At 40.6% G+C, this 27,123-nt stretch overlaps 1 protein-coding gene across 1 annotated transcript in view; it reads left to right on the top strand.

Annotated features, from left to right (window-relative positions):
- mast1a (microtubule associated serine/threonine kinase 1a) overlaps positions 1-25,801 on the top strand; it is a 67,550-nt gene extending 41,749 nt beyond the window's left edge. Inside the window, exons 8-27 of the mRNA XM_062427083.1 lie at positions 1,789-1,998; positions 2,104-2,205; positions 5,777-5,909; positions 8,048-8,115; positions 8,248-8,324; positions 8,762-8,970; positions 10,053-10,191; positions 10,918-11,050; positions 12,325-12,490; positions 12,899-13,000; positions 13,960-14,082; positions 14,239-14,348; positions 17,372-17,535; positions 19,202-19,446; positions 19,723-19,980; positions 20,069-20,301; positions 21,590-21,712; positions 22,011-22,147; positions 23,015-23,202; positions 24,066-25,801. Of these exons, the coding sequence (XP_062283067.1) occupies positions 1,789-1,998; positions 2,104-2,205; positions 5,777-5,909; positions 8,048-8,115; positions 8,248-8,324; positions 8,762-8,970; positions 10,053-10,191; positions 10,918-11,050; positions 12,325-12,490; positions 12,899-13,000; positions 13,960-14,082; positions 14,239-14,348; positions 17,372-17,535; positions 19,202-19,446; positions 19,723-19,980; positions 20,069-20,301; positions 21,590-21,712; positions 22,011-22,147; positions 23,015-23,202; positions 24,066-25,801 (4,656 nt within the window). The remainder of the gene's footprint in view (positions 1-1,788; positions 1,999-2,103; positions 2,206-5,776; positions 5,910-8,047; positions 8,116-8,247; positions 8,325-8,761; positions 8,971-10,052; positions 10,192-10,917; positions 11,051-12,324; positions 12,491-12,898; positions 13,001-13,959; positions 14,083-14,238; positions 14,349-17,371; positions 17,536-19,201; positions 19,447-19,722; positions 19,981-20,068; positions 20,302-21,589; positions 21,713-22,010; positions 22,148-23,014; positions 23,203-24,065) is intronic.
- Positions 25,802-27,123: the final 1,322 nt, after the last annotated feature.

Genomic DNA, 27,123 nt, shown 5'->3' with positions numbered 1-27,123 from the left:
TGACAATATCAGCTATCAGAACATTGCAGTAATCTGAGCAATGCCTTGAGAAACATCAGGGTGGTATCATGGGATACTTATATAGTATATGTCAGGCTGATGTCCTGAAGGATGAACCTGCAGAAATGAACTACAATCACCATAACAGCCAAAGTCTTTTCCTTCAGTGATGAGCAGCTGTGTCTTTGTACAATTTGGATTTATTGATGATCCTAACAGCAGCATCAGCCCAGCATGCAGACACTCATGAGTCACAACAATACATTAGTCAGAAAAAAAGTTTTTAAATAGTTGTGTAAAGTGCGGACATGGCCAAGAGAGCTGGTGCAGGAGGGAACATGGAGTGAAACGCCAAGAACTTCAAAAATGACTAAAACAAACCAGATGAAAACTCTTGTACATCAATGAGAAAAAAAGGAGAACAAGTGCATATTTCCAAAAGCTGTATACAGGCACACCTGACAGCGTAAGAAGTTGACTGAACATGCTGCTGCAGATCAGGTGATAAGCTGTGTAGTCCTTTATGCACTCTTCTGTTGTATTGAGCTGTTATCTTCATACCTCTTTTTTATTGACTTTCATTCTTCTCTGACCTCCAACATAAAGAAGACTTTTAGTCAGAGGGCTGCCGCTGACGTTCTGTTTATCACACTATTCTTGGTAAACAGTTGACACTGCAATGCGTGAAAACCCCTGGACATCGGCCATGTCTGAGATGCTTGAGTCAATCTATCCGTCACAAGCACCAAATCAATTAGATCTCATATCCTGCTCAAGGCCAATATGGAATCAAACTGTAACCAAGTCTCATAAACGTGTTGTCATGCATACAAAAACATGGCTACATGACTCAATGTCTTATCGTATGTTCTCACACAAACACACCATCATCCTATACTCATTCACAGTAATGCATTATGAAGCAATGCTAAGGAGTCATCCCACACACAGTTGCACATTTCCCATATTTGTGAATGAAAGCTCAACATGGCTGCATCTTCACGATCATTATGTGGAGAATCATTCGCAGTGACATACCTGACATTGGCTCCTGTGCTGTAGAAAGAGTGTTTAATGGAAGCTTAATAACCTATATTGTGATTATAATGGGTGGTTTTTTTAAACATTTGCTGTGTGTGTGTGAGGGGGTTGCCCTGCTATATTTTGTCAGCATCTCATGCTCTTAAATATTATTTAACTGTGTCTTGCTTTTCCACACTATATTTTGTATGTGCACATTTTTAAATGACCATGGAAGGTCTTATCCTGTCCGAAGCATTTCATGTTTGGATTGATCACCCCAGTGTGATGAAAGTTCTTTTGGATAATATAATTCTTATGCAAAGACTAATTAAATCTCAGTCACAGTGATTAGAAATCAAAATCCTTAATTACAGCACACACCGGACAGATTATGTAATGCCATATCATTTGTGGCAAGTCACCCGACACCCACAGCACAGAAGTAGTAGAAGAAGTAGCCGAGATGTGGCGACCTGCGTAGCAAATATGAAAAAGATGCAGCTGCATATCGTCTGCATATTCAGTGAGATTCAGTGAGATTCAATGAGCATCTAGATTGAAAAATATTTCAGGCTTACATTCTGTAGAAATGTAATTTGACAAATGTCATACTCTGGCAGAGTGTTAGTTACCCATCAGAAATGAAGACGTCTTATAAATTAGTTAAACTCAATATACTGAAGTCTTTTGAAGGTGATTACATTATCCTCTTAACATTGGTTGGACAATAATTCAACTGTTAACCACCATCTTGTTCCCAATTAGGCCACAGCTCAGATGGAGGAGAGGCTGGCAGAGTTCATCCACAACTACTCCCCAGAGAATGTCCTGCCACTGGCGGACGGGGTCCTCAGCTTCATCCACCACCAGGTAGCGGAGCTGTCCAGAGACTGCCTGACCAAATCACGCGAGGGCCTCATTACCAGCGTGTACTTCTGCGAACTGCATGATAACCTGGAGAAGCTGATGCATAATGTGAGTTGTGGAGGTGGACGGCAGTGTAAAGGTTCTCTTAAACACTACAACATTCAAACTAACTACTCAACCTATTTGTCTGTCTGTGTTTGTGTCTTCCATCAGGCTTATGAGCGCTCAGAGAGTTCGGAGGTCACCTTCGTCATTGAGCTTGTAAAAAAGCTCTTTATCATCATATCTCGTCCAGCCAGGCTCCTCGAGTGCTTGGTGAGTTTAGCACTTCTATGTGATAGTGTGATCTGTGTTTTGTTCAGGACTTAAACAAATCCAGCCTTCACAGTCACTCAGAGATTCTCATCACACACTGATACGGATTTACTAAATGAGCATTTATTGAACCAAGTGACAAGACTGTCGGGGGCTCGTTTAAATTCTGAGGATGTTCTCCTTCATCTGCTGAGAGACTTCTGTCCTCCCACATGGAGATGGAGGGTCGACTCCTTCATCCTGAAATGACATTAAAGAATTAGCAGAGCAGAAGTACGGCAGGTAGTCTACAAATAATTCAATCTGAAGTGATGAAACAGCTTGAAGCTTTGCTGCCACCATTGAAAGAGAAGGTTAAAGCTTTTTAAGTCTTTGACATTAAATGTGTTTTACTTTTACTTTCTATAAGGGTGAAAAAAGACATCATATCGTTTTTTATGTGTGATGGGGACAAAAAGACACAACATAAAGGTGACGGAATGTGCTTTTACAAGGAACTCAAAATTGAACTCCTACATACAATCATAAAAAATGGCCAACATCTCTGACTCAAGAGTTTTACAATATACGAATCAAAGACCTCCAATTACCAGCATATAACCCCATGGCTAAAAAAAACTATGCATATACACAGATTTAAGATGTAGATACAGCAGATGCTTGCTGCTGCCAGTATAGGTGATTGATCCAGAGATTAAAGATTTTGTTCCACACCTTGTTTATTCAGGAGTGATTAAAGTAATAATTTGAGCAGCTTTCTAAAATAACTTGAATACTTTTTTATTTGAGCTCCTTATGTTCACAAGAAAGTTTCCACTCTTGCCTGCTGAGACCACAGGGAGATTTCAATCTCTTATTTCAGTCTCATTTTCTTTCCGCTGTTAGTCTCATCTCTACAGGTAGGCCTAGATTTATCATTTAGATAGCATTCTTTTGGAAATCAGGGTACATACATGTAACTATTCAACACTGTTATTGTTCGGTTTCTTTACCTTTGCCTTTGATTGAGCTGTGCATAAGAGAGATTTCTGTTACCATGTGACAGACAATAACATTTCTTGACTCTTGAATCTATGCAGTATGTCAGACAGGATGGAAGCACCGTAAATCCTAAAAGGAGTGAAAAAGTTATATTTAAATGATCAGTCCATGTTGCTGGATTTAAATAAAAACCAGCAGATGTAGAAACACATATAGTTGTTTCCTGTACATTTTCAGCATTCATAATACATGAGATGTACTGTGGATGTATGAATGTGCTGTATCATGTGGTAGAGTTCATTGCTTTGTTTAAGCTATGTCACTCGGTGCATCAGATCTGCTGCACATCCTGCATGCCACAGGGTATTTTTCCAACTTGAAACTAAAATATTCTTTCCACCACCCTTACTTTGTCTGCCCTACTGCCAGCAAATGAAATCAGCCGGGAGACGGAGCCGTGTCCTTGGCGTGTTGATACATACAGCACATAACTCATCTCAACTTACTCATTAGTAACAAGCCTCTTTATATACACAGGAGGCTCAGCCATACCTGCATATCAGCTCACTGATTGATGGCCTCACATGTTCGTCATTGCATTGGTGTGGGTCGTCCCCCCCCCCCCCAACCACTTTCCGGGCTCATCTTTCCGTTACCAAGACAACCGTCAGAAGAGGTCGATAGGGTTAGGCCGGCCCTTAGGTTAGAGAGGAGGAAGACACACACAGATAAAATGTTGTCCGTGGCTGTAGAGCTCATTTAGCATTCAAGTCAGTCGCGAGGTCTGATTTGGTGAAAAAGTTCACACCGTCAGTAGGCTGTTAGCTGCAAGAATATTATCCTCGAGGAGAGCAAGCTATCAGGGAGGCAGGTTAATTCTCCCTCTCCATTCTCTTTTCTCTTTGGTCGAAGGGAGCAAATATGAGAGAACAGGGGAGGCAGGAAATGATCCTGGCTGCCCCAGGCTCTGCTTTCTAATCAAAATGTTATTCCACCAACAGGAATGAAACTGAATCCCACAGGACACCACAAAAGACTGGTTCACTGGAGAAAAAGGATGTTTTTGGGAAAGCAATTTAAAGTTGGGAGGTGTATTAACACTAACTGTGTTTGTTTGACAGCTCCGTTGCAGTGCTAGGTCATGAATTTACATCAGGTTGAAGTGAATCCTAGTTTTGTTATTATAACTTGTGCGTACTGTTGCAATTACTATGATACATGTTTGTTGTTCAGTCCATCAGCTGTCATTATTTGTTATTTAGTAACTCTTTTGATGCCGCTAACAAGGTTGTCAACATGGTGATACTCAACTGTGAGACTGGAAGAAACATTTTGTTTTTCTACTCTGATAAATTCTCTTGCAATATCTTATCAATACATTGGCATTTGTTTAGATAAGTTTATTTTATTTATAAGTTTTGTCATGATGCTTAGCCAGAGGTGTTTCTGTAGATATTGAAACTCTAGTTTCTGGAATTTCAGCCTTTCACCACTTTAGCATGGAGTAGTTATAATACATAAAACTGTGAAACTGAAAGGTAATCATAGTTAGAGATACATTAAGCCAACTAAACCTCTCCTGATACTGAGTACTCCTAATACCTTTCCAAACAACATGAGGCCAGGGATAGCTGTTGGGCTAAACATTGAGTCATTGGAACCACGTGACTGACTAACTGAGTTTTATAATGACAATGTCCCTAATCATAGTGCAGTGAATATATACTGTTAAAGTTAAACAATTAAGTCAATTGATTAGTTGCTTAATTGGCAATATCTTTGATAATCAAATAAAAGGGTTTTTTTAAGAAGAAAAAAGCCAAATACTGACTCAAGTTCTAAAATGTGAATATTTCCTGTGTTTTTTGTTTCCTATGATAGTAAATTAAACATCCTCAGCTTCTGTGCCCAACACTTTGGGCTTTAGGAAATTGTGATGGCATTTTTCACATTTTTCTTAACATGTTATAGATTGAACGATTAATCAACTTAGTGAGAAAATAATTGGATGATTAAAAATTAATAATAATGAATGACAAACCTAAGTTAATAAGTCCTGCTTTCCTGACATTTAAACATTTAACCATTTTAGGGCCATATTTTCGTCATTATCATGATGTTCACCACAATTAGCTGTGAGTGCTACTCTTACCCAGCAGTGTAACATCATTCAAATTATTGGTTATCATTTAGTCTCTTTTCTTTAAAAGGATATCGCACAGGAAAGGACAAGTCTTTCTTTTTTGTAATCCAACAAATTAAACACTTCAATGGAGGCATGTACAGACATGGTTCTGGTTCTGGCCTTAAGACTTATATAAAGGTGTTGAATCTCTGATTATGTGGATTTGAACATAAAAAAAGAAATAAAGTGATTTAATACTTTCAGTGATAAAATAATCCATAATAATTATGCTGTGCTACATACTTTGTGTGCCAGATATCAACCTATTACTTTAGAACTTTTTGTAATCCCTCCTGAATGCTGTCTGCTGTAAATTCACATTTAAAACGATGCTAGATATTCAGTGAGTCTAAGCTTTAAGGTGCATTTATATTGGCACATCAATCTTGTCTCTTTCAATAACAGGAGTTCAACCCTGAAGAGTTTTACCATCTCTTGGAGGCAGCGGAGGACCACGCCAAAGAGGGACAACTGATGAAGGCAGACATCCCTCGATACATCATCAGTCAGTTGGGGCTGACTAGAGACCCACTGGAGGGTAAGAGAGAGAGAGAAAGAAAGAAAATTGCCATTCCGCGATTTATTGTACACACGCAGGCTGCTCTTCATCCATTCATATTCAAATAAATCACAAATAAAACAAACAAAAAACTTGTAAATACATTTTATTCACTTTCTTTGCAAGATTTAGATGAAAGGATGGATACCAGTCTTATGTCTATGTGTTTAGTTTGGCGATCCAGTAGGCGGTGAGGCTGGAAACAGCTAGCCTGGGTCTCTTAATTTAGACATTTAAGTTAAAAAATACACATACTATCATTTCTCAAGCTTAATTAACAGGCTGTAAATCGTTTGTTTGAGCCACACACAAATAGTGATGTACAAATTTCGGATTTGTGTTTTTAGGGGAACTTATACTGTAAATATTGCTCCATGAACGACAGTTTATCATATCTCCAGCTATATTTGCCAGATATGGTTAGTGAACACAGGTTTGAATAGTAGTATTTACCATTAATATACTAAGTAAGTATTAGTTTACTAAAATACACATACAGTATTAAAGTTACATATTACACATAGCATTAAAGTTGTAACTAACGATGCAAACCAGTTTTTTTACCACGCCTTTGCTCTAGCATGCTAACAATGCTAACACAAACCAAGATGGTGAACATTGTAAACATTATACCTGCTAAACATCAGCATGTTAACATTGTCGACATAATCTGACATAAGCATCTATTTCAAGGCACTGGTTTACCTAAGTGTAGCTTTGCTGAGCTGTTAGCGTGGCTTTAAATGCTGTCTTGTTTTGGCCAGAATCATCAAGGTGTGGTGACTTCCTGTAGTCTTGTCATCACAGTGAGGTTGCCAGGAAAACATCAGAAATAGGTACAAAACACTTGGCAACCTCAATTTGTCATTTTTACACCAGTGTTTGTTCAGATTAAACCAACCAGATGCAACTTTGTTCAGTGAGCTTCAGAGGTGCTGACAGGTAGATTTTTTAAGTTTGGCCGGGTGCCAGACTGTCTCCCCTTGCTTCTAGTCTTTATTTTAAGCTAAGCTAACCACCCCCCCATCCACAGCGCTGTAATTAACTCAGACATGAGAGTGGCATCGAACCTCTCATTTAACTCTTGGAAAGAAACTAATTAACTTCCCAAAATGTCAAACTGTTCATTTCAGCTGTTGATCAGGTGTTTTGGACGTCCAGGATGAGATATGTATTGACATGTAGAGTTTGAACTGGTTGTATCATTTGCTGGCTGGTTGTGCAGTGGCATCATTGTCTTTCATTAATCATCATGGCACAAAACCAGCTCTCTAACTCACAGTTCTAATTCACATCTGCTCTGCTCGTCCTGTTGTAATCCATCATGAGCTGTTCATTAGCTGATGGGTTAAATGGCCTGGAATGACTCTTCACAATAACCCGCAGCAGATTTCTATCTGAATTCATGAGAAATATGGGCCTGTTAGATCTTTCTCACTTAATCTCTGCTAATAATGTGCCGCTTGATATCTTGATCTTGCACTTTCTTTCTTGCACCTACATTATTATGCATGGACACCCATGCACACCCACATAGCTGCTTGCACGTCCCCACATTAACTTTCTCATTTATTTTCTTGGATCCCCATAGAGACTGTTGACAAGATCAGTTGTTGGCAGAATCACATTGAAACTGACAAAGTATACAGTTCTTGGCTCAGTCACTTTGATTTTACATGAAGTTAATGTCTACAGAGCTGCTTTGTAAACCTTTGCAAAGTTCATTATCATTCAATTATTTCACTGCTTAAACAAAACAGTACTATAAACAGTATATTCTCGCAGCTGTCACATACAGTACAAGAGGCAAAGAACAGTGAACATTTGCTGCCAGGGCTGCTCGAGGTGGGAGGACGTACAAAGTGAGGGGGAGGGAGAGGAGAGCTGAAGGAGACAAGAGAAATTAATAGGGAGAAGCTATTTTAATACTTGTGCTTTTCTCTCTGTGATGTGATACGTTTGGACCTTCAGTTGTTTTAAAACTTGAATAGCTGTTTTGTCAGCTGCAAATTTGTATCTGCTCACAGCAATGTGGGAGTCCTGTTGTTATTGCATGAAAAACGTTTCTTTTCACTTTGACACAAGGTTTACTTGTTAGCTAACATGTTTCTCACCAGAAATCGTGAGCCTTGACAGCTATGACAGCGAGGGTCCGCACACACCGGAGACCGATGACTCGGCAGAGGTGAAGAGCAAACAATTATGCTCGCACAGACAGACCTGTGTTTATATGCATTAACATATAATACAACATTTGAGACTAACTCTTAACTTAAACCACTATGGTGTCGATTTAAAATGTTGTTTTTGTCACCAGGGAAAGGGAAGAGCCATCAAGCCACCGAGTGAAGAAGACTTTCAGAGCATCAAACTGATCAGCAACGGAGCATATGGGTAAGCAGTTGAGTGAAAATGATGGTACACTACACTGTGGAACATGGTCAGTGGTAAAAGTGTAAAATATACACAATTTGTTTCACAATGAGTTTTTTTATGATTGTTGCGATCAAAAATGCTTGATGTCGCAGAAGGTTTTCTAAAAAATTTCAATGTAATTTGAGAAAGATGGTTCGCAGCACCAGTAAGACAATAAAGTATACTTCTGAGTTAGGATTCAAAATTCAAGTTCAAAACGCCACAAAGGTTAGCTTGGGGCGGGACGTTTTATGCCAGTGGTTTTAAATCTTAATATCCGCTCAGCCATGCTGTATTAAATTGAAGTCCAAAAGCAGAAGGAATATCTTTTCTATTTTTTAAAAACTGTCTAACTGTGCTGTCCTCATATTTTTATCTCTTCTGCTCTGTTCTCTTCTGTCTCCCCCTCTCTCCAGTGCCGTCTACCTGGTGCGCCACAGGGAGACACGTCAGCGTTTTGCCATGAAGAAGATCAACAAGCAGAATCTGATCCTGAGGAATCAGATCCAGCAGGCGTTTGTTGAGAGAGACATCCTCACCTTTGCAGAGAACCCCTTCGTCGTCTCCATGTTCTGCTCCTTTGAAACACGCAGGCACTTGTGCATGGTCATGGAATATGTTGAAGGTGAGGGAGTCAGGCTCGCAGTTACTGACACTACTTGCAGACTCTTTTTACGAGATAAGATAATGATTCATCGGCCACACTCTGATCGGGTGAGTCGGCCTCTTCCTGTTCTGTTTGTCCTTCCTTTTTCTGTGTCAGGTGTCTGAGAAAATACTGGCTCAGATTTCTATCTGGTTTGTAAAATAACAACACTTTTAAGCCTTTTCTCTCTGGCTCATATTTCCTGACATAGCACTTTGTTAGCATCTATGATCATTCTCAGGATTCTTTTCTCTGACAGTGGTGGCCCTGAACTTTCTACTCTTTACTGCTTTTTTGCCTTTACTGATGGTGTTGTTGAATCCTTTGCATTTAATTCATTTCATTCTGGATAATAGTGTTAGCTTAATGCCTGACAAATGAGGGTTTTGTTTGCTCTGCTCCTGTTAGCCCTCACTCAAAAAACATATGACAGTATCTGGGATGCAAAAGTAGTATGATGAAGAGCAATCATTTACTCAGTTTTTCAGAGGGACAAATAAGACTGATCTATGTTGAAATAAGGTTGGTAGATAAACACTCCAGCTCTGCTTATCTTTTCTATGCTGAATTACATCACATATAATGATGCTATTCTCGCCTCAGCCAAGGATCAGATTTTTGTAATCCTAGTCATGTTACATCAAGTACATTTTATTTATATAGCCCAATATCACAAATTACAAATTTGCCTCAAGGCTTTATGACTTTATGATTAAACTCCAGTATTAGCAACAGATGACGGATCCTCTTCAAGAACACACAGAAACACAATAGATGTCATTTGTGCAGAATAAACCAAAATAGCAAAATGACAATATGTAAAACTGGGATGAAAAATTTCTGTATAGATTATAAACTTTGATGAAGTTTGTTTACAATCCATCCCTCAGAATTTATCTTACAAAGTCTAAATTTTCTGAATAATTTTGACTTAAGAGATCTCTTGATTTTTTAAATAAAAACTATGAAATGAGTAAATCCACTGACACTTCAATAATAACTGGTAACTACTGAGTGGATTATCCTGGTGAGATAAACTTGTCATGTTACTGTGTCCTCAGGCGGTGACTGTGCCACATTGTTGAAGAACATTGGGGCTCTCCCTGTGGAGCTGGCAAGGATGTACTTTGCGGAGACTGTTCTAGCCCTGGAGTACCTGCACAACTATGGTATCGTCCACAGAGACCTCAAACCTGACAAGTGAGTGTTTAAATCTGCATTTATCAATAGTTTTTTTTTATTAAAAATGGATCAAATGGCTCTCTGTAATGTTGAGTAGCTCAGTAGTGACAAACATGACATGACATGGAGAAGTAGTTCCCCTTTTAATGTTCAGCCCATTTTTCAGTTTTATAGTCTGTATTACTTTTATTTAGTCTCATCGCTCTCTTTTAACTAATTTTCAGGAATAGCAAGCAGCTGTTTTCAGCCAAAAAAAATCCCTAATAAACCAACTGTAGTCTAACTGCCCACCCTGTGGGGTGGCAGTGGTTTGGGAGGTAGAGTGGGTTGTCTACTTATCAGAAGATCAGTGATTTGATTCCCAGCTCCTCCAGTCCTCATGTCGAAGTGTCCATGGGCAAGATACTGAACCCCAAATTGCTACCATAGGCTATGCCATCAGTGTGTGAATGTGTGTGTGTGAATGAGCATTATAGACTCCTCCTGATGATTAGGTTGGCACTTTGCATGGCAGCGTCTGCCATCAGTGTATGAATGGGTGAATGTGGCATGTAGTGTAAAACGCTTTGAGTGGTTGAAAGACTAGCAAGGTGCTCTATAAATGCAGTTAATTTGCCATTTAAAGTTTTTCAAGCTGTAAAGTCAGCTGCTGTAGAGGAGATATTAAATATGAAACAAGATTTTATTGCCATGCTAGGTTTTTAAGTGTGAAATGTGTAATGCTTGTTGTCTATCTCGATACAGTCTGTTGATCACCTCCATGGGCCACATCAAGCTGACAGACTTTGGCTTGTCGAAGATGGGCCTCATGAGCCTCACAACCAACCTGTATGAAGGACACATTGAGAAAGATGCCAGAGAGTTCCTGGATAAACAGGTAAATAGCTGTAATCTAGATCCACTCTTTCTGGTAGGTTTTTGGGTAGCTCCTTGATTAGTAAGACATTAATTTCAGCATATATCACCACATACAAACAAAAGGCTGACAGATACATTTATTTAGCAGCTGCATGAATGAGTTACGTGCAATGAAATCCTAAGATAGGATGCATAGGGGATGTACAACTGGCAATCAGAGCGTGTTTTAGTCTTCTCCTGCCATGCGTGCCAACCTGCCAAGTCATCCGGCAGAATCATTAATCTCCAAATAAAGACATTGCAGCACAATGCTTCCTGTGTAGTCTCAGTTAGTGAATCATTAATGCTCCCTATCTCCATCACAATCTGATTTTGCAATTACAGTTATTGTTTATGCTCTGAATTAAACTAGTCATAATCAGTCAGATTGGCCTGTGAGTCCTCCGGCCCTTCTGGCATCTGTTTGTCTGCCAGTAATGAACTCGCATCTGCATATGAGACATACCAAGGGGCTTTGTTTTTCATGTTTCCAGTGCAGATTCTGATAAGGGGAGTATTTCCCATTCAGTCAATAATGATGTCTGTTGTGTAAGACAGCGTGCACATGTGCAACCACTCGCACATTCACACACACACTGACACAAGTACATTTTATATTCACTTTCAGATTTTCTAAGCAGCATATCATTACTGAGCAGCATATGTTTCTGATCATGAGAATAAAACCATGAACATGTCACATCAGTGTTGAAAATTTCAAAGACAGACAGAGCAGAGGAGCTGAATTGAGTGCACATAACACTTTCCATCTTACTGCCTCTAGTATTTAAGAAATCTGTTTTATTTGCTGAGGCTGTTATTTGAAAAGCTCAACATTTGTGTATCTTTCAAGAAATGTGTAATTCATTGGTTATAAATTAGTTCACAGACCTTTTTGGTAACAATTTTCACTATTTTTAGTCCCTTGTTATTTTATGTTATCTGTACATTGTCTCTGGAAAAGTGCATTTCTGTTGTATGTATCGTATTTTTAATACTTTGAGCATTGCAAAATTCCCAAACTTGCATGGCCTGATACCACAAGAGTTAAATAGGAAAATATGTATTTTGTAATTTAAATAGAGTGACTCTGTAAAGAATATTTTGGTAAAACTGCAAAACATGAATGCAAAATATAATAATCAATATGTGTGATAATTTGAATTGCATGATATTTAGGGCGTATTTAAACCATCATTTTGTTTTCTTTCTTTCTTTATCCTTTCTCTCTTCCACCTTCTCTCCGTCACTCAGGTGTGTGGCACTCCAGAGTACATTGCCCCAGAGGTGATTCTCCGTCAGGGCTACGGCAAGCCAGTGGATTGGTGGGCCATGGGTATCATTCTCTATGAGTTCCTTGTGGGCTGTGTGCCTTTCTTTGGAGACACTCCTGAGGAACTGTTTGGACAGGTCATCACAGGTGAGAAAAACAATATTAAACCTACAATACTTGTTTTTTTCCTTTTTCTACAAGAACGAATTACAGATTTATACAGTACATAGCTATAAACTGGAAACCATCAAAGCTGTATGTTATTTTTTTCATTCAAGTGGTTTTCAGGGTTTTTGTCTTTCATAATCTTGATAAAATTGATAAACATTTTAGTGTAACTGTGATTTAAGCAGAGGTTTGAAGTCTAAAGATTTCAAACACTACTCTGGCTGGTGTAGCTTTTGTTTCATCTTTAATACTGTATTTATTTATTTCCTGGGTGAAAAAGCAGGGTATTATGGGCCATCAGGGCCAGCCAGTGATCTGTCATCTTCAGAAGTGCCTCAAAATGACAATGTTTTTCTTCTTTGTCACTCTCTGTATTGTCTCTATCAGATGATATAGTTTGGCCAGATGGTGATGAAGCCTTACCTGCGGATGCCCAGGACCTCATCTCTGCCCTGCTGCAAACCAACCCTCTTGTGAGGTTGGGCACAGGTACTAACTTTTTGTATTAATTTAGCATCAGACCTATGATCAGCAGCCATTTTTCAACAAGACTGAGAATGCAAAGTAACAAAAATGACAAATAGTTTGACATTTTGGAGAATTTGCTACATGAGAAGATTGAATCAGCAGCTGATTAGCTTAGCTTAGCAAAAAAGCTGGAAACAGGTAGTTTGGATATGTCTAAAGGTAGCAAAATCTGCTTACCAGCACCTCTAAAGCTCAGTAATAAACACATTACTGTATTTCTTGTTTCTCTATTCCTTACATAAACTGACTAGTTTTTAACCCATTTTCAGTGTTTGTGCAAAGGTAACCATTTCCTGGCTACAGCTTAATTTTTAACTGACAAATATAAGATATTTGCTTTTCTTAATTTTAAACCTGTATAACTGACTTTTGTGGCCACTTGTGGGCAGCAGAAACAATTTCTGAACACAGCACTGTCATACCATTACCTTTAAAGTTGATATGTTGAACTTGTTAGCAAACAGTTACTTATTTACACATTCTTTGGTTACCCAAATGTCGTTTTTCAGGCCACTTGGTGAATTCAAGTCCAGTATCCACTCTCCTTTAGCTCTGTTTTTTACTCTATATCAATCCTGAATTAAATATCTGCCTCTTTAGCTGGTTAATGCTCCACTATGTTCACCAGCTGGTTACTAACTTTTTCTGTTTGCTGTTTGGTGCTGGACAGGTGGAGTACAGCTTTTTCTTTGAAAATGACACAATGAAAGTAGTGAGAGAGAACCAAAACCGTAAAGTTGAAGCTGGACTGAAGCTGAGTCCAGTGATAATTCTCTGTAGCTTCATCACTATGAGCGCTGCACATTGCACATTGTCATTTGATATGTTGTTATTATGAAAAAATATTGATTAAAGCTGCTATAAGAATCCATATTTTAAATGAGCCTCACAAGTTGTGCTGTTTGTGCCCCCGCCATCAGGTGGAGCATTTGAGGTGAAACAGCACTCGTTCTTCACAGAGCTGGACTGGAACAGTTTGCTGAGGCAGAAGGCTGAGTTCATCCCTCACTTGGAGTCAGAGGAGGACACCAGCTACTTCGATAGTATGTGTGTCTGGATTTATGTGTCTGTAAAGCTCAGCAGTTAGATCAATATTAGGTTTTGTCGAGTGCACAGTCATTCTGAGACAGTCAGAAAAGCATGTTTTATGTTATACTATCAGCTCATATATATTCTCTCTTTTTCTCCCTCCTCTGCAGCCCGCTCGGATCGTTATCACCACATCAATACGTACGATGAGGATGACACCAATGACGATGAGCCGGTGGAGATCAGACAGTTCTCCTCCTGTTCTCCTCGATTCAGCAAGGTCTGACTTTGTCTCTCTTACTCTCTTTGTCACTCTACTCTAATTTCTTTTTTCTTTCTTTCTTGTTCTCCATCTCACTCTGTTAACCTGTCAGCCTGTGATAGTTTTTTACACAGACACTTGCTTGGCACTGTGGATTCTTTCCCAGCATTAGATGAGGGAGGAGAATAAGAGTTTCTGGCAGATAAAATGAGGTCATACCATATAGAGAGCAGCACCTGGAGGCTGGATTCAGGTCTCATGACTGAGGTGCAGAAAGTCAGACTTGGTTGTTTTAACTTTTACACCACTCCTTATTCCTGTTGTCTTCAGTTCCTATTTTAAGCCATGCAGGTGTCTGCGTACCCTTAATGTCGGCGCCTCTCTGTGCCCTTGTTGCTCTACTTGTCTGCAGATGTGTGTTTAATGACCCCAACAATTTCTCTTTCTCATCTTTCATACCAGCTCCTCTGATCTGTGTCTCTCTCCTCTTCAGTGTGTTCCTTCTGTCACACTTTCCCTCTCGCGTGGGATTTTCTCACCTCATGATGTCTTTTCTCTCTCTCCCCCCCTACTCTCTCTCTGGCTGTCTTTCCATCTGCCTTCCCTCTGTTTTTCACCCGGTCCAACCTCTCATGCTTGGGTTGTGAAGTTGTGAAGGAGCTCTTCAGTAAATCAGAAGCATCTCATTGAGGGGCCCAATTTCAATTATATTTGAGATTATCTGAAGTTATATTTGAGGGCTCTCGAGTGGCCTTGTCTGAGCAACGCAGGTGAACAAGGAGCTCTGCTGTATACACATGCAAAATGAGGTCTTCAGCAAATTGTCTGTATATATACATGTAGATGATACAAGTCATTTTCCAGCAGAAATTCCAGCATGACGATTTCTCTTATTTATATAATTGTAAAATTAATGTTGTGGTTCTGGTCAGACAAAATAACACTATTGATAATCTCTTTTTGGACTTTGAGAGCTTATGATTCATTATTTTATGACCGCTGACATTTGTCATGACATTATTCAAGAAAAAGAATCAGCAGATTAATCGTAACATGTAACATATTATCTTTTACAAGAGTGTCCTGGCCAAGATAGGCGGCAAATCGATAACTGTAGACAACATAGAACAGATATCCCAAAAACATCAAAAATACATCAAAATATCAAAACTTTACATCAGTAAACTATAATTTGTGCACCAAAGTTCATGTAACAGGCTCAAGAAAGTGCTGTGTAAGGCTTGTAAATGTGTATGCATTCACACACATGCACGCGCACACAGTTTTACCTCGGTTACTTTTGGGGTATTTACATAGACTTACATTCATTTCATTTCAGTTCAGTTTTGAAAGGGCACTTCTTCTCTGAATTGAACGTGAGAGATTTTTTTTTTTTCTTCTTCTCTTACTGTGGTTAGCATTTGTCTGTGACTTCCTGTTAAGGCATATTGATGCTTGTTCACAGCAGGTGACAGTTAGTTTCTTTGCAGTCTTAAAATACAGAATCAGAGTGATTCCAAAAAAGATTAAATCAGATGATTAAAAAACAGCGATTACAAATTACTCATCTGTGCAGGTGTGATAACAAAACCCCAAAGGGCTTACAAAAAATAATCACTTCAAAACATAAAAAGAAAAAGCAAACAGATGTCACATTAGTAATCATGCAGAACAGCTTTTCCTAAACGTCTTAACGTTTCCCACTTTATTATATTTTGATTTTTCTGGTTCTGGCTGTTCACATCGTTTTGGTTTTCCTCCCGAGAAGAGCACTCATACTCGTTACCATGGTGCACTGCTGAATGTTCTTTAAGCTTCCCTTAACGTGGCTCTTCTGGTTGTCCTCCCCCACACTGCTTCGCTCTCCTGTGTCACTCTGCACATAATGAGACTGAGTAACTGTGTGCATCTCTTTTAGCTCACATAGTGAAACCTTTTGTTTTGGTCGTTTTTCTATGTTTTGGCATCCATTAAGCCAAACACATGATGCTGGGGGTCAGTTTATTATCCTGTGAATTGACAAAGAAAGAGGCTGAATAAACTGTTAAGACTAGTGGGGAGTTTTGAATAGCTGTAGAAGTATTTAAGATTTATTTAAGATTATGCACATAGATTCTTAACTGAGACATGAGAACAAGAGATCTGACAAAATATTTTCTGGTGCTTTTTATTTGGCCATTCTGCTTTATTAGACAGAGACATGAATGATAAACATGTAAAGAACCACCTTGAAAGGAGACACTCACATCTTAATTCTACCCCCAGAAGACTCACTACATAGTCAATGACTCCCATTAAATTTCTAAGAAGAGTGGGATGTTTCGGGTCCAAATTGGAGTTTTGTCATTAAACAAATTGCTCAAGTCCCACCAGTATGACCCCTTAGTCACAATCAACTGGACAAACTCACACATCCAAAACTCAGGATAATAGTAGTAGCACATATTTAGTATAAATATGTAAAATACAAATTTGTATTACACTGTTATTTTGGAGTTTGTGTCCTAGAAAATGCATTGGCAAACAGTACTTGATAAACTCCAAATATTAGACACCACTAATCAATATGATTTAAACTTGTGATAAATCCTCATAACGGATGTGGGCTGTTGCGTTTTTGTATTTTTAGATTGAATTTGCCAGTATCCAATATATTGTGCCAATATAAAATTTTGATTTTAATGCCAAAATTGTAAAAACACACAGATTCAGAATGTTTCCCTTGACAGCGTAAGTTGTAAGCTGCTTAAGAAAGAGAGTTTCACTGTATATTTTAAATACAGTTCATATTACAGAGCAAAATATATACCATACCAGGCTGATATTTGAAATACATGTATTTCAAATATCAGCCTGGTATGGTATATATTTGGGTTTCAGTTCTAAAATATGTATTTATATGTATATAAATACATATTTAAGAACTGAAACCCAGCTGCAATTATACTTTGGATGTGCTCTCACCAACAACATTTTTTCCTAAGCTGTTAACAACTATTAACAGACCAAGTGATTATTGATCTGACGGTTTCTCCCTGCAGGTGTACAGTAGCATGGAACATCTTTCTCAGCTGGAGCAGAAAGCTACTTCCTCTGTGTCCCGTCGGGAGCATAAGGGCCCACGGGAGGACAAGGTGACCAAGAGAGAGAGCCTGGGCAGCTTCAGCATGAGGGACAAGAGCTGGAGGACTGGATCCCCTGAGATGTGAGTGGTGGGAGTACTGAGTGTGTGTGAATAATGAGGCCCAGCCATAGTTTATTTATGTATTTGATGGTGAGGTGGGGTGTTCTGTATCCTTGTGTAAGTATGGGCTGAAGGTGCTCAGATGGTATTTTCCTGAAGTTTTCTTTCAACAGCCTCGCTGTCACGAATCCTAGCGTGCCTGAATAACTGCTTTCTGTCTGCTTTCTAACACCAATTTTGACACTTCTTGTACAAAAAGAACTTGAGTTCACACTTACTAAGTCAAAAACAGGCAACAGATCCCACCTCTCCCAAGTTTGGAACCTGGGAAAGTCTCAGATAAACCCAATATGTGTCTGATGTGTTTCTTTTTAATGATTTGTTATGAATAACACAAATGTGACTGTTTGTTATTGTTTGTTATTTGTATACTGTCATAATGTTGGATAGACTTACAGAAAAATGTTTCCTTCAAGTCAAAAGTCAGGGGTTCAGCCTGCTCTAAATAACCTTTTTGCAAAGTCACTCTCCTCTTATCTACTGTCATACTCATAATGACGTCAGATTTTTCAAGCATGTTGCTGAGGTTGTTCTGTGAGTGGTTCATGTTGTGCACTCACATATTTCGGATCCGATTTGGACTCGAGCATCAACGAATTTATTTGAGAAGTTGCCATTTCAGGTTGACAACAAGAGGTGAACTCCAGCTACTACTGTTTGTTTAACATACACTCCCAAACCGATGGAAGTCTAGTAAGAGGCAGCTTCTGGAAGCTTAAAGAGACAGAAGCTAAAATGGCCTGTTTCAGACAGAGGCTGAACTGAGGGGCTTCATAAAGGGCCAGTGTAAGATAAATAAGAAGTTTGTTTAACTATAAATCATGTCGTAAGACCTGGAAATGTGCATGAAACCCCCCTTTTTAAGTTAGAATAAGGATAATTACTGGTAGATCTAGGACTATTGAATAAAGGTGTTTCTGTGCTATATGTACACTCAAAGTGATGTTTTTCCTATACAGTTAATTAGCAGAAACAACTTCATTGCTGTTCATATGCTATAAGTAACATCTGTCTGACTCTTGATAGTGGTTATTCATGCTGGATTGAAAATTAAAGGGACCTCACATTGCAGTACCTCAGGGTTTCAGTTTTTAGCCCAGCTAAATGAAAAATTTACACTCATCCTGGGATCTTTATTCATTAAATATAAGTCTGCTCTGTGGCTGTGGCTGTCATGCAGCAGCTCAGATAAGAATACAATCTGCCAAGTCCAGATCACATTAACTGACACATGGCTGATTGAGACAGAGAGCACAACAGTAAAAGATTTCCATTACATCCCATAACTCCATTTCACCTCAATCTTTAGAAAGCATATGTCAGGATTTCAGTCCCTCCACATTCATAAATAAAATCATTCCGCATTTGTAATGGATGGAAAAATTGGATAAGATGAAGGTGGCTCATCATGCATTACCTTACAGATTGGATTTTCCCTTTTCCATATCAAGCAGAAATGATCTTTCGTCTCTCCGTCTATGATTCCCTTTTCGGCGACATAGCATTATTGATTTAATTAAAGAAATAATTAAATGAAAAGATCACTTTATCGTCTCATCTGATTGTATTACTATATGTATTCTTACTGATAAGACACTATTTGTGTTTCCATGGTGTTCTCTTGCAGGAAGCGGCTGTCCTGTTCAGAGTCCCTCTACATGGAAGGGGATGCAAGCCCTCCTCTTGGTGCTCGACGACGCTTCTCAGCCCTGATGGACACACATCGTTTCGCCTCTCCCTTAGAGGGTGAGCCTGACTTCCTGTCCCGCCAGGCCCCCATCAAGGTCCGTGGAACCTCACTGGATGGGACAAGCATTACCTCGCCGAGTCTCCTGGAGCAGAGGAACAGTCTGAAAGAGATCAACGGAGCAGGTGTGTGCGGGTCAAACCTCTCCGAGGTCGTGATAGATTAAGATCATAGCGAGGAAGGAGGAGACAGTGAGAAAGTGATAAAGAATAAAGCAGACTGTGAAAGACTGTGCAGGAGGGTAAAAAGCAGTGTGTAATATCTTATTAGATCCACTTATAAGGTATCACAGAGAGCAACTCCTGAGTCACTGGACATTTCCTAATGTTGCCATTTTCACCTGTAAATGCTATTTTAAATATAAATAACTGTAATTTCTGCATGACTCTACATCCTCACAGATAAGTCCCCTAGACATGGAGAGACAGCGGGAGTCAACACAGCTATCACCACATTATCCCCAGGTCCTGCAGCAGCCAGTCGGGACGTGATGACCCCTCTGTACGACTCTCTGGGGGCCCGGGCCACCAATGACCTGGTCCTCCGCAGGGCTCGCCACCAGCATTTATCTGGTGATGGAGAAAAACGCAACTCCAGACCTGGCAACAAAGTCATTAAGTCAGCCTCAGCCACGGCCCTGTCTGTCATCATACCATCAGGTAAGGAAAGAATAGAACAAAACACTTAAAAAATATAAGTTTTTGCCACATAAATACAGTATCTGCTTACTCTCTTCCTCTCTTCCAGTGGAGCAGCATGGCGGCTTCTCTCCGCTGGCAAGCCCCATGTCTCCTCACTCTTTCTCCTCCAACCCATCATCCCGTGACTCTTCACCCAGCAGAGACTTCTGCCCAGCGGTCAGCATTCTGCGCTCCCCCATCACCATCCATCGCTCTGGAAAGAAGTATGGCTTTACCCTCAGGGCCATCAGGGTCTACATTGGAGACAGCGACATCTACAGCGTGCATCATATTGTTTGGGTAAGAAACTTGTAGTGAGAGTTCAAATGATTAGCAGATTTATTAGTTAGTTAATCAACAGAAAATCATAGGGAGCCATTTTATGATTGTTGGTGATAGCCTTGCTACAAGGCTCTTACCATACATGTAAGAGTAGAAAGGATCCAATTGCTGTTACCTTTCGGTCAAACAGCTGAAATCTCGTCTTGTCCAGCGAGGTCGAGCAAAACAAAAGATTGGGAAAGGGTATCACGCATGGTACCTTTATCAGTCTCCCGCTTTGGTGGAGAGGACGAACGTCTCTTCCAGCAGGATAACTATGAAAGGCAAAGTTTCCTCCGTGCAGCGGACTTTTGTAAATAGGGGTGACAGGTGTCTCACAGCCAATCAGGGATGAGAATCAAGGGATTATGGGATGTTGAGCTCAGGCTGATTTGACCCTAGTCCAAGGGGATGAGAGGGGGCAGGGAGGGGGTCGAGAGCCCCCTTGGCGCTCTCCCCCTCTGTTTGAGGACCGAAGACACTCAAATTCAGGCCTTGATCTTTCCTGTTAGGCCGCAGCTTGTCTTTCAGCAGACAAAGAAAAGCCATGTGCTTTGGGCCATGGCATGAAGGCCCAACATGATGTAATTAATTGTTGAGGTAATTTTTCATACATTTTCCATCTTCTCCGTGGTTAGGATTTGCTGTTATTCTTTAACTTTTGTGACAATAAATGGAATATCTTAAGGTTTTTTACTGTTTGATATAGGTGTGCAACTTGAAGACCCTATGGTGATGGTCATTTTCACAATTTTCTGACATTTGATAGACCAAACAATGAGTTGATTAATTCAGAAGATAATAGTAGCAGATGTAGATAGTAGAGCAATCAATTATAAAAATCATTGATATTTGCAGCCTTAATTGTAATTATATGTACAGTATTTTCTGACTATGTGCAGATGTTTTGTACTGGAGCCGAAGTCTGGCTTGTGCTTTGACTCAAGAATGAGTATTTTAAATTCATATTGGATAAATCTAGTATTAAAAATAGATCATTGAACTAAAAAGGAAGCAAATATGTATTGTTTAATAATTGTAATTACAGAGAAAAGTAGAATTAGGAATTAGGGCTGTTATACATAAAGATAGATGGTTGACACACAGCACTTGAGAGATTTTGTAATATCTAATAATGCTGAAAGTTGATGATTGATCTCAGTTTTAGAATCAGTCAAATACGTGCATTTAGCTTTATTTTAAAAATACTAAAATATAATTGATGTTTCCCTGTTATGTGCTCAAAATGTTATGTGTGTGTTGGTAGCATGTGGAGGAGGGCGGCCCTGCACAGGAATCTGGCCTGTGTGCTGGTGACCTCATCACTCATGTCAACGGGGAGCCTGTGCATGGTCTGGTCCACACTGAGGTGGTGGAGCTCATCCTCAAGGTAGGAATCACTGGGTCTGCTCATTCTCAGTTATACTGTAGATTTGGTAAAATCAATATTTCTCTCTCATTTTTCTGTTTTCGTCAACGAAGAGCCACTTAATTGTCTATTATTAAGTAGTCAATCTCAAGGAAAGGGGCTTGCAGCTCTCGTGTAGCTTTTTTCTTTGCTAATGAATTCTGTGAATGTAGGCAACATACTAGCAGGTCAGTTTGTGGTAGATACAGAAAATAACTTTGACATTGGGAGAGTTTAAAGCATCTGTGTAGAAACTGTCTAACACCATTGATCTGTGCAGAGTGGTAACAAGGTGACAGTCACAACTACACCTTTTGAGAACACCTCCATCAAAGTGGGTCCTGCCCGCAAAGCCAGCTATAAGTGTAAGATGGCCCGACGAAACAAGAGGACCATGGGGAAGGACGGCCAGGACAGGTAGGTACCAATGCACCTGCTCCACAGCACTGTGTTACTGTAGTAGCTGATCTCATGTTTCACCAGCAGACTGTTAATAATAAATGGGTTCGTCTTTTTTTCTATCATATAGTGCAATATACTTGTATAATTAAATTGTACACAAGAATACTGTAAATATATCTGATTGTATTTTTGACAGCCTGTGCCTTTGTATCTAGTGGCAACTGGTGAACCATCATGTTCTGTACCAGAGTCATGATTTTGGAAAAACTAAATGTAATTCAGCCATCATTAATTGTTACTAATGTTATTAATTGCACCTGTGCATTTCCTGTTTTACATTGGTTTCCAATCCTTTCAATATACTACATAAATCAGTTTGACTTTAAAGACATAACTTCCTTCTCTATTATTAAATGTCATCATTGCTGTTGCAAATATACATTTGACACTTGAGACTCAGCTGGAGTACAGTAATGCAAGGAACAACTAAATTATGATAATCTTTCTTCACAACATTCGCGCTGTCTCCTTGTTTGTTTCGTGGATCAGATTTTCTTACAGCAGATCTCATGAATGCAGTTTCACACTTGCAGTTTAGCCTTAAAATGTGGCAATTGTTTAAAACCTAAAGAAAAATGAATAAAGGCAGCAAATGAATTGGGATGGATTTTCATGTCACAGCTGATTCTCACAATGACACAACTGGTGATTAATGGCTTTGGAAAAATGGTCAGCATCAGTTTAAAGTATGATTTGCGGATAACATGCAAAACCTTGGTATTGCCCTTTAAAGGCAAGTGTTTTAAATAGATTTATGTATTGCCCATATATATCAATCCCACTTCAGATGTCTCTTATCATCTTCTGGTCTGTCTCCTGCAGTAAGAAACGAAACTCATTGTTCCGCAAGATCACAAAGCAGTCCAATCTCCTCCACACCAGCCGCAGCCTGTCCTCCCTAAATCGCTCTCTGTCCTCCAGCGAGAGTCTTCCTGGATCCCCAACTCACAGCCTGTCTGCCCGGTCCCCCACTCAGGGCTACCGCTCCACCCCTGAGCCCTCATACCTGGGTAGGACACTGGAACTACACACGCACACAAAAGCGTTAAGATAGAAATTCACAGATCACTTCACAAAGATTTTAGACTATTTAAAAGCTGCACAGAGTTTTACTGATCAGATCATTTCTAGAACAGAGAATTAGAAATTATTCTAGAAAGTTAGCTTCGATAGCCATAAATTATACTATACTAAAATTCACTTTACTGAGCTAATGCCAGGTCAGCAGTTAGAGATGCAGTGGGTCAAGTGTACACTGTTAATTATACAGAGGTGTATACAGTACCTACACATCAGTTGAATATAAAGTATTGACTCATGGATGAGCATTTCTTCTTTAAGTATAAAAATGAAGCAGGTAGTTTCCTTCATTTAATGGGGGGTTGTTCTTTAATTTTTCCTTTCCGGAAGCAATTTAATCAAAAGTATTGATGAGTGTTTTTATAAAGCACTGCACGAGGAGCTGCTCGAAATCTCTGCATGTGATGATGACGTTGGGGCAGAAAAATCCAAAGTTGTGGATTCAGAACGAAGGTCATCAGACCTCTGTAGCATGCTCTTCATCTCTACTTCAGAGTAGTGGCTTGAGGCTACATTAGTTTCTACTAGCATAACACTGAAATCTGTAGGGTCAAGTGAATAAATTGAGTTGCATTGTCGGTAACATAGATACCTGGTTTTTCACAAGAAATGGAACAAAAGAAATTATCTTTGTCCATCATTATTCCGACAATGTTACAGGAGCTAAATTGGTGGAGTACTATTTAATAAAGAAACATCAAATAAAACTGTCAAATAAAAATTACCTTTTTCTTTTAGATTTTATATATCTGAGCTGTTCTCTTACTTCCCTTTTCTCTCTGTGACTCTTCAGGCGCTTCATCCCAGAGCAGCTCTCCAGCCTCCAGCACTCCAAACTCCCCTGCTCCTTCTCAGCACATGAGGCCTAGCTCCCTGCACGGCCTCTCCCCTAAACTCCACCGCCAGTATCGCTCTGCCCGTTGTAAGTCTGCTGGCAACATCCCCCTATCCCCGCTCGCCCACACCCCATCCCCTACCCAGTCTTCGCCTCCCCCCTTGCCAGGCCACACTGTCGGAAGCTCGAACACCACCCAGTCCTTCCCTGCCAAGCTCCACTCCTCACCACCGGTAGTCCGTCCCAGACCCAAGAGTGCTGAGCCCCCGCGTTCGCCTCTTCTTAAGCGGGTTCAGTCAGCAGAGAAGCTGGGCTCGCCTTTGACCCAGTCCAGTTCAACGGGAGGACTGGGGGGTCCACTGAGGAAGCACAGCCTGGAGGTGCAGCACTCTGAGTACCGTAAGGATGCCTTTCTCTGTGAGCTTGGGCTCCAGAGCCTGCTGGAGACAGACGGAGAAAATCTACCACCTAACCCTTCGCCCCTGCCATCCTCGATAACCCCAGAGACTGGTGTACTGAAGCCTGTGAGGAGGCTGGGGAGACAGGAGTCACCGCTCAGCAGAGAAACACTGCTGGCCGGGAGGGAGAGGGAAGAGAGGGAGAGAGGACGGGAGAGGGAGAAAGAGAGGGAGGCTGAGACCGGGACAGTCCTGGAGAGACTGAGTCGAGTTGGAGCAATAGTATCCCCGTCATCCTTAACAAGAAAAACTCATACAGGTGAGCTGCCCTTGAGTTCACACGGTGGCCACAGCTCCAGATTAATTGCAGAAACCACTAAAACTATAACTCCTAGCACTCCTACCAAAACAACAGGAAGTCTCTCTGTTCAGAAGGAGCCTGAGAAGATCCTCCAGGGTCAAGCAGACTTAAAATCAAAAGAGCTTGACACCAAGGCTGCCAAAAGTGTGTCATCAAACAGTAAAAATCCCCAAGGGCAGCTGCTAGCGGGCAAAACTGAACCAAGGCAGGACAGAGACAACAAGAGTGGTCCTAGTAGGCCTGGTTTACCCAGTGCTGCCTTCACCGAGAACTCTGCTGCTTCTTCAGATAAATGCATTGGCATGAGCATGACTGTGACAGGAGGTCCTCTGAGCATGAGCAAAACATTTAAACCATCAGGTATGGGGGACAGCTTGAGAAAGGCTGGAGCTGAGAGCAGTGAATCGAGGACTCCAGACTTTGGCTCCAGAAGCCCCAAACTCCCAGCTCGGGTTCTTGCTCCTGTCGTCCCTCCACATGGGCCGTCACTCTCTCTGGGGAAGGTAAGGCAAGGACTTGGAGCTGTCAACTGCTACCGGGGAACCCTTGACTGGGAAGACAAATGTCGCCTGGAAGTGGTGGAGGAGCATTCGCCTTCTCCCTCTCCCTCCCCTACCGCCGTCACCCCCTCCCTCTGCGGACCTTCCCTCTGTAAGTCACGCCCCGTCTCTCCTGGAGACAAGACGAGCTTTGTCAGCCAGCTGACCACCGTGGCCAAAAGCGTCCTCGGGCCAATCAAGCTTGGCTCGCAGGAGGGCGCTAAGAACAGAGACCAGCAGACTAAGGCGGCGGGGGAGAAGCAAGGAGGCACAGCGGGAAGGTCTGACACTCCCACTGGAGGGCGAGTGTTTTTTGGGACTGCAGTGGTGACCCAAGGTCCGGCAAGTTCACCATTTGACAAAGCTGCAACAGGAAGCCACCCACCGAAAATGTGACCCCATGCAGTCCCTATGTGGGAAAAAAAAACAATATGCCTGTTTTTTTTGGACAAACAATGCAACAGAAGTCAAGCACTTACAAACAATGTACATTCCAGTTTCAGAGTATATAAAGTGTTATTTATTGATTCCAATCATTTACTGATTCTAACGTGAAACCAGGAGTAAAACATTTACTGTAAAGGTGCATTAACTGTTGATTTTCTATTATGAATTATTTAATAAGAAGGCTCTTAATGTAATGTGGAACACTTTATCAGATGTATATGTGTGTGGGTCTCTGTGGATGCATGTCATATGGTATGTACTGTACGTGTATAATAGTACAAGAAGGTCAAAAAGTGCTTTACCGATCAAAACATGCTGAATACTGTGAATACCAAATCCAGTCGCTCTATTTTGTCTTTCAACCAGCCCTTTCTTCATTTTACTATGTTTCAAACACGAGATGAAACAGGGGGGATAAACTGAGGCACAGTTGAACCGTAATGTTTGCATCAAACAACACAAATGACACACAGGATCAGTTTGACTACAGTGTGTAAGCAAGCGTTAAGATGATTAAGCTCATTTATTCCCCATCCAGCAGTTTACTTTCTCTCAGATGATGTGCTTGGTCTGACAAAGCCAGACCAGGCACTCTGTCAGCAGATGTCATTTCAAGCACTGTCCAGCCCCCACTGTCAGAGGGGATGGGTTTGTGCATGTGTGCGTTCGTGCGTGCGTGCGTGTGTAAAGCCACCTTGGGTCTATTTCTGGTGGTTCTTGAAGGCTCAGGCTCAGCGCTTATCTCCCCTTCACAGGAGGGCTACCACAGCCCTTTTCTCCCTCTGCGTCTGACTGCAACCTACACACACACACACACACACACACACACACACACACACACACACACACACACACACACACATTGCCACAAGAGGCAGCAGTGTCAGCAGCTGATATTTGCATTTAAATCCATACCCCTGTGGTTCCATGAACTGGGAGTGTGTTTTGAGAGTGAGTAAGTTGAGAAGTATGTATGTGTCTTTTCAGGGGATAATTACACTCAACGCAGTTGACTTAGCAAGGGTCATGACTGAAATCAAACTGGAAATAAAGAACAAGAAGAAAACCTTCTTCTACTTCATTAACAAATCGCACTGGCGCAATTAGGATAGCTTCTGTGGATATACAATAACATAAATGAAAATGATTAAAGCACATGTTGACTTGAGCCAGAACAGGGAAAGCAGGCAGTCATGGATGTAGCATACAGAAATGTATTAGTCAAAGGGCTCAATAGCAGACAAAGGTATAGGGTTAATGGATATGAGCAT

This window comes from Scomber scombrus, chromosome 2, assembly GCF_963691925.1.
Source record: "Scomber scombrus chromosome 2, fScoSco1.1, whole genome shotgun sequence".
Lineage (NCBI taxonomy): Eukaryota > Metazoa > Chordata > Actinopteri > Scombriformes > Scombridae > Scomber > Scomber scombrus.
This window is presented reverse-complemented; position numbering and strand designations above follow the sequence as displayed.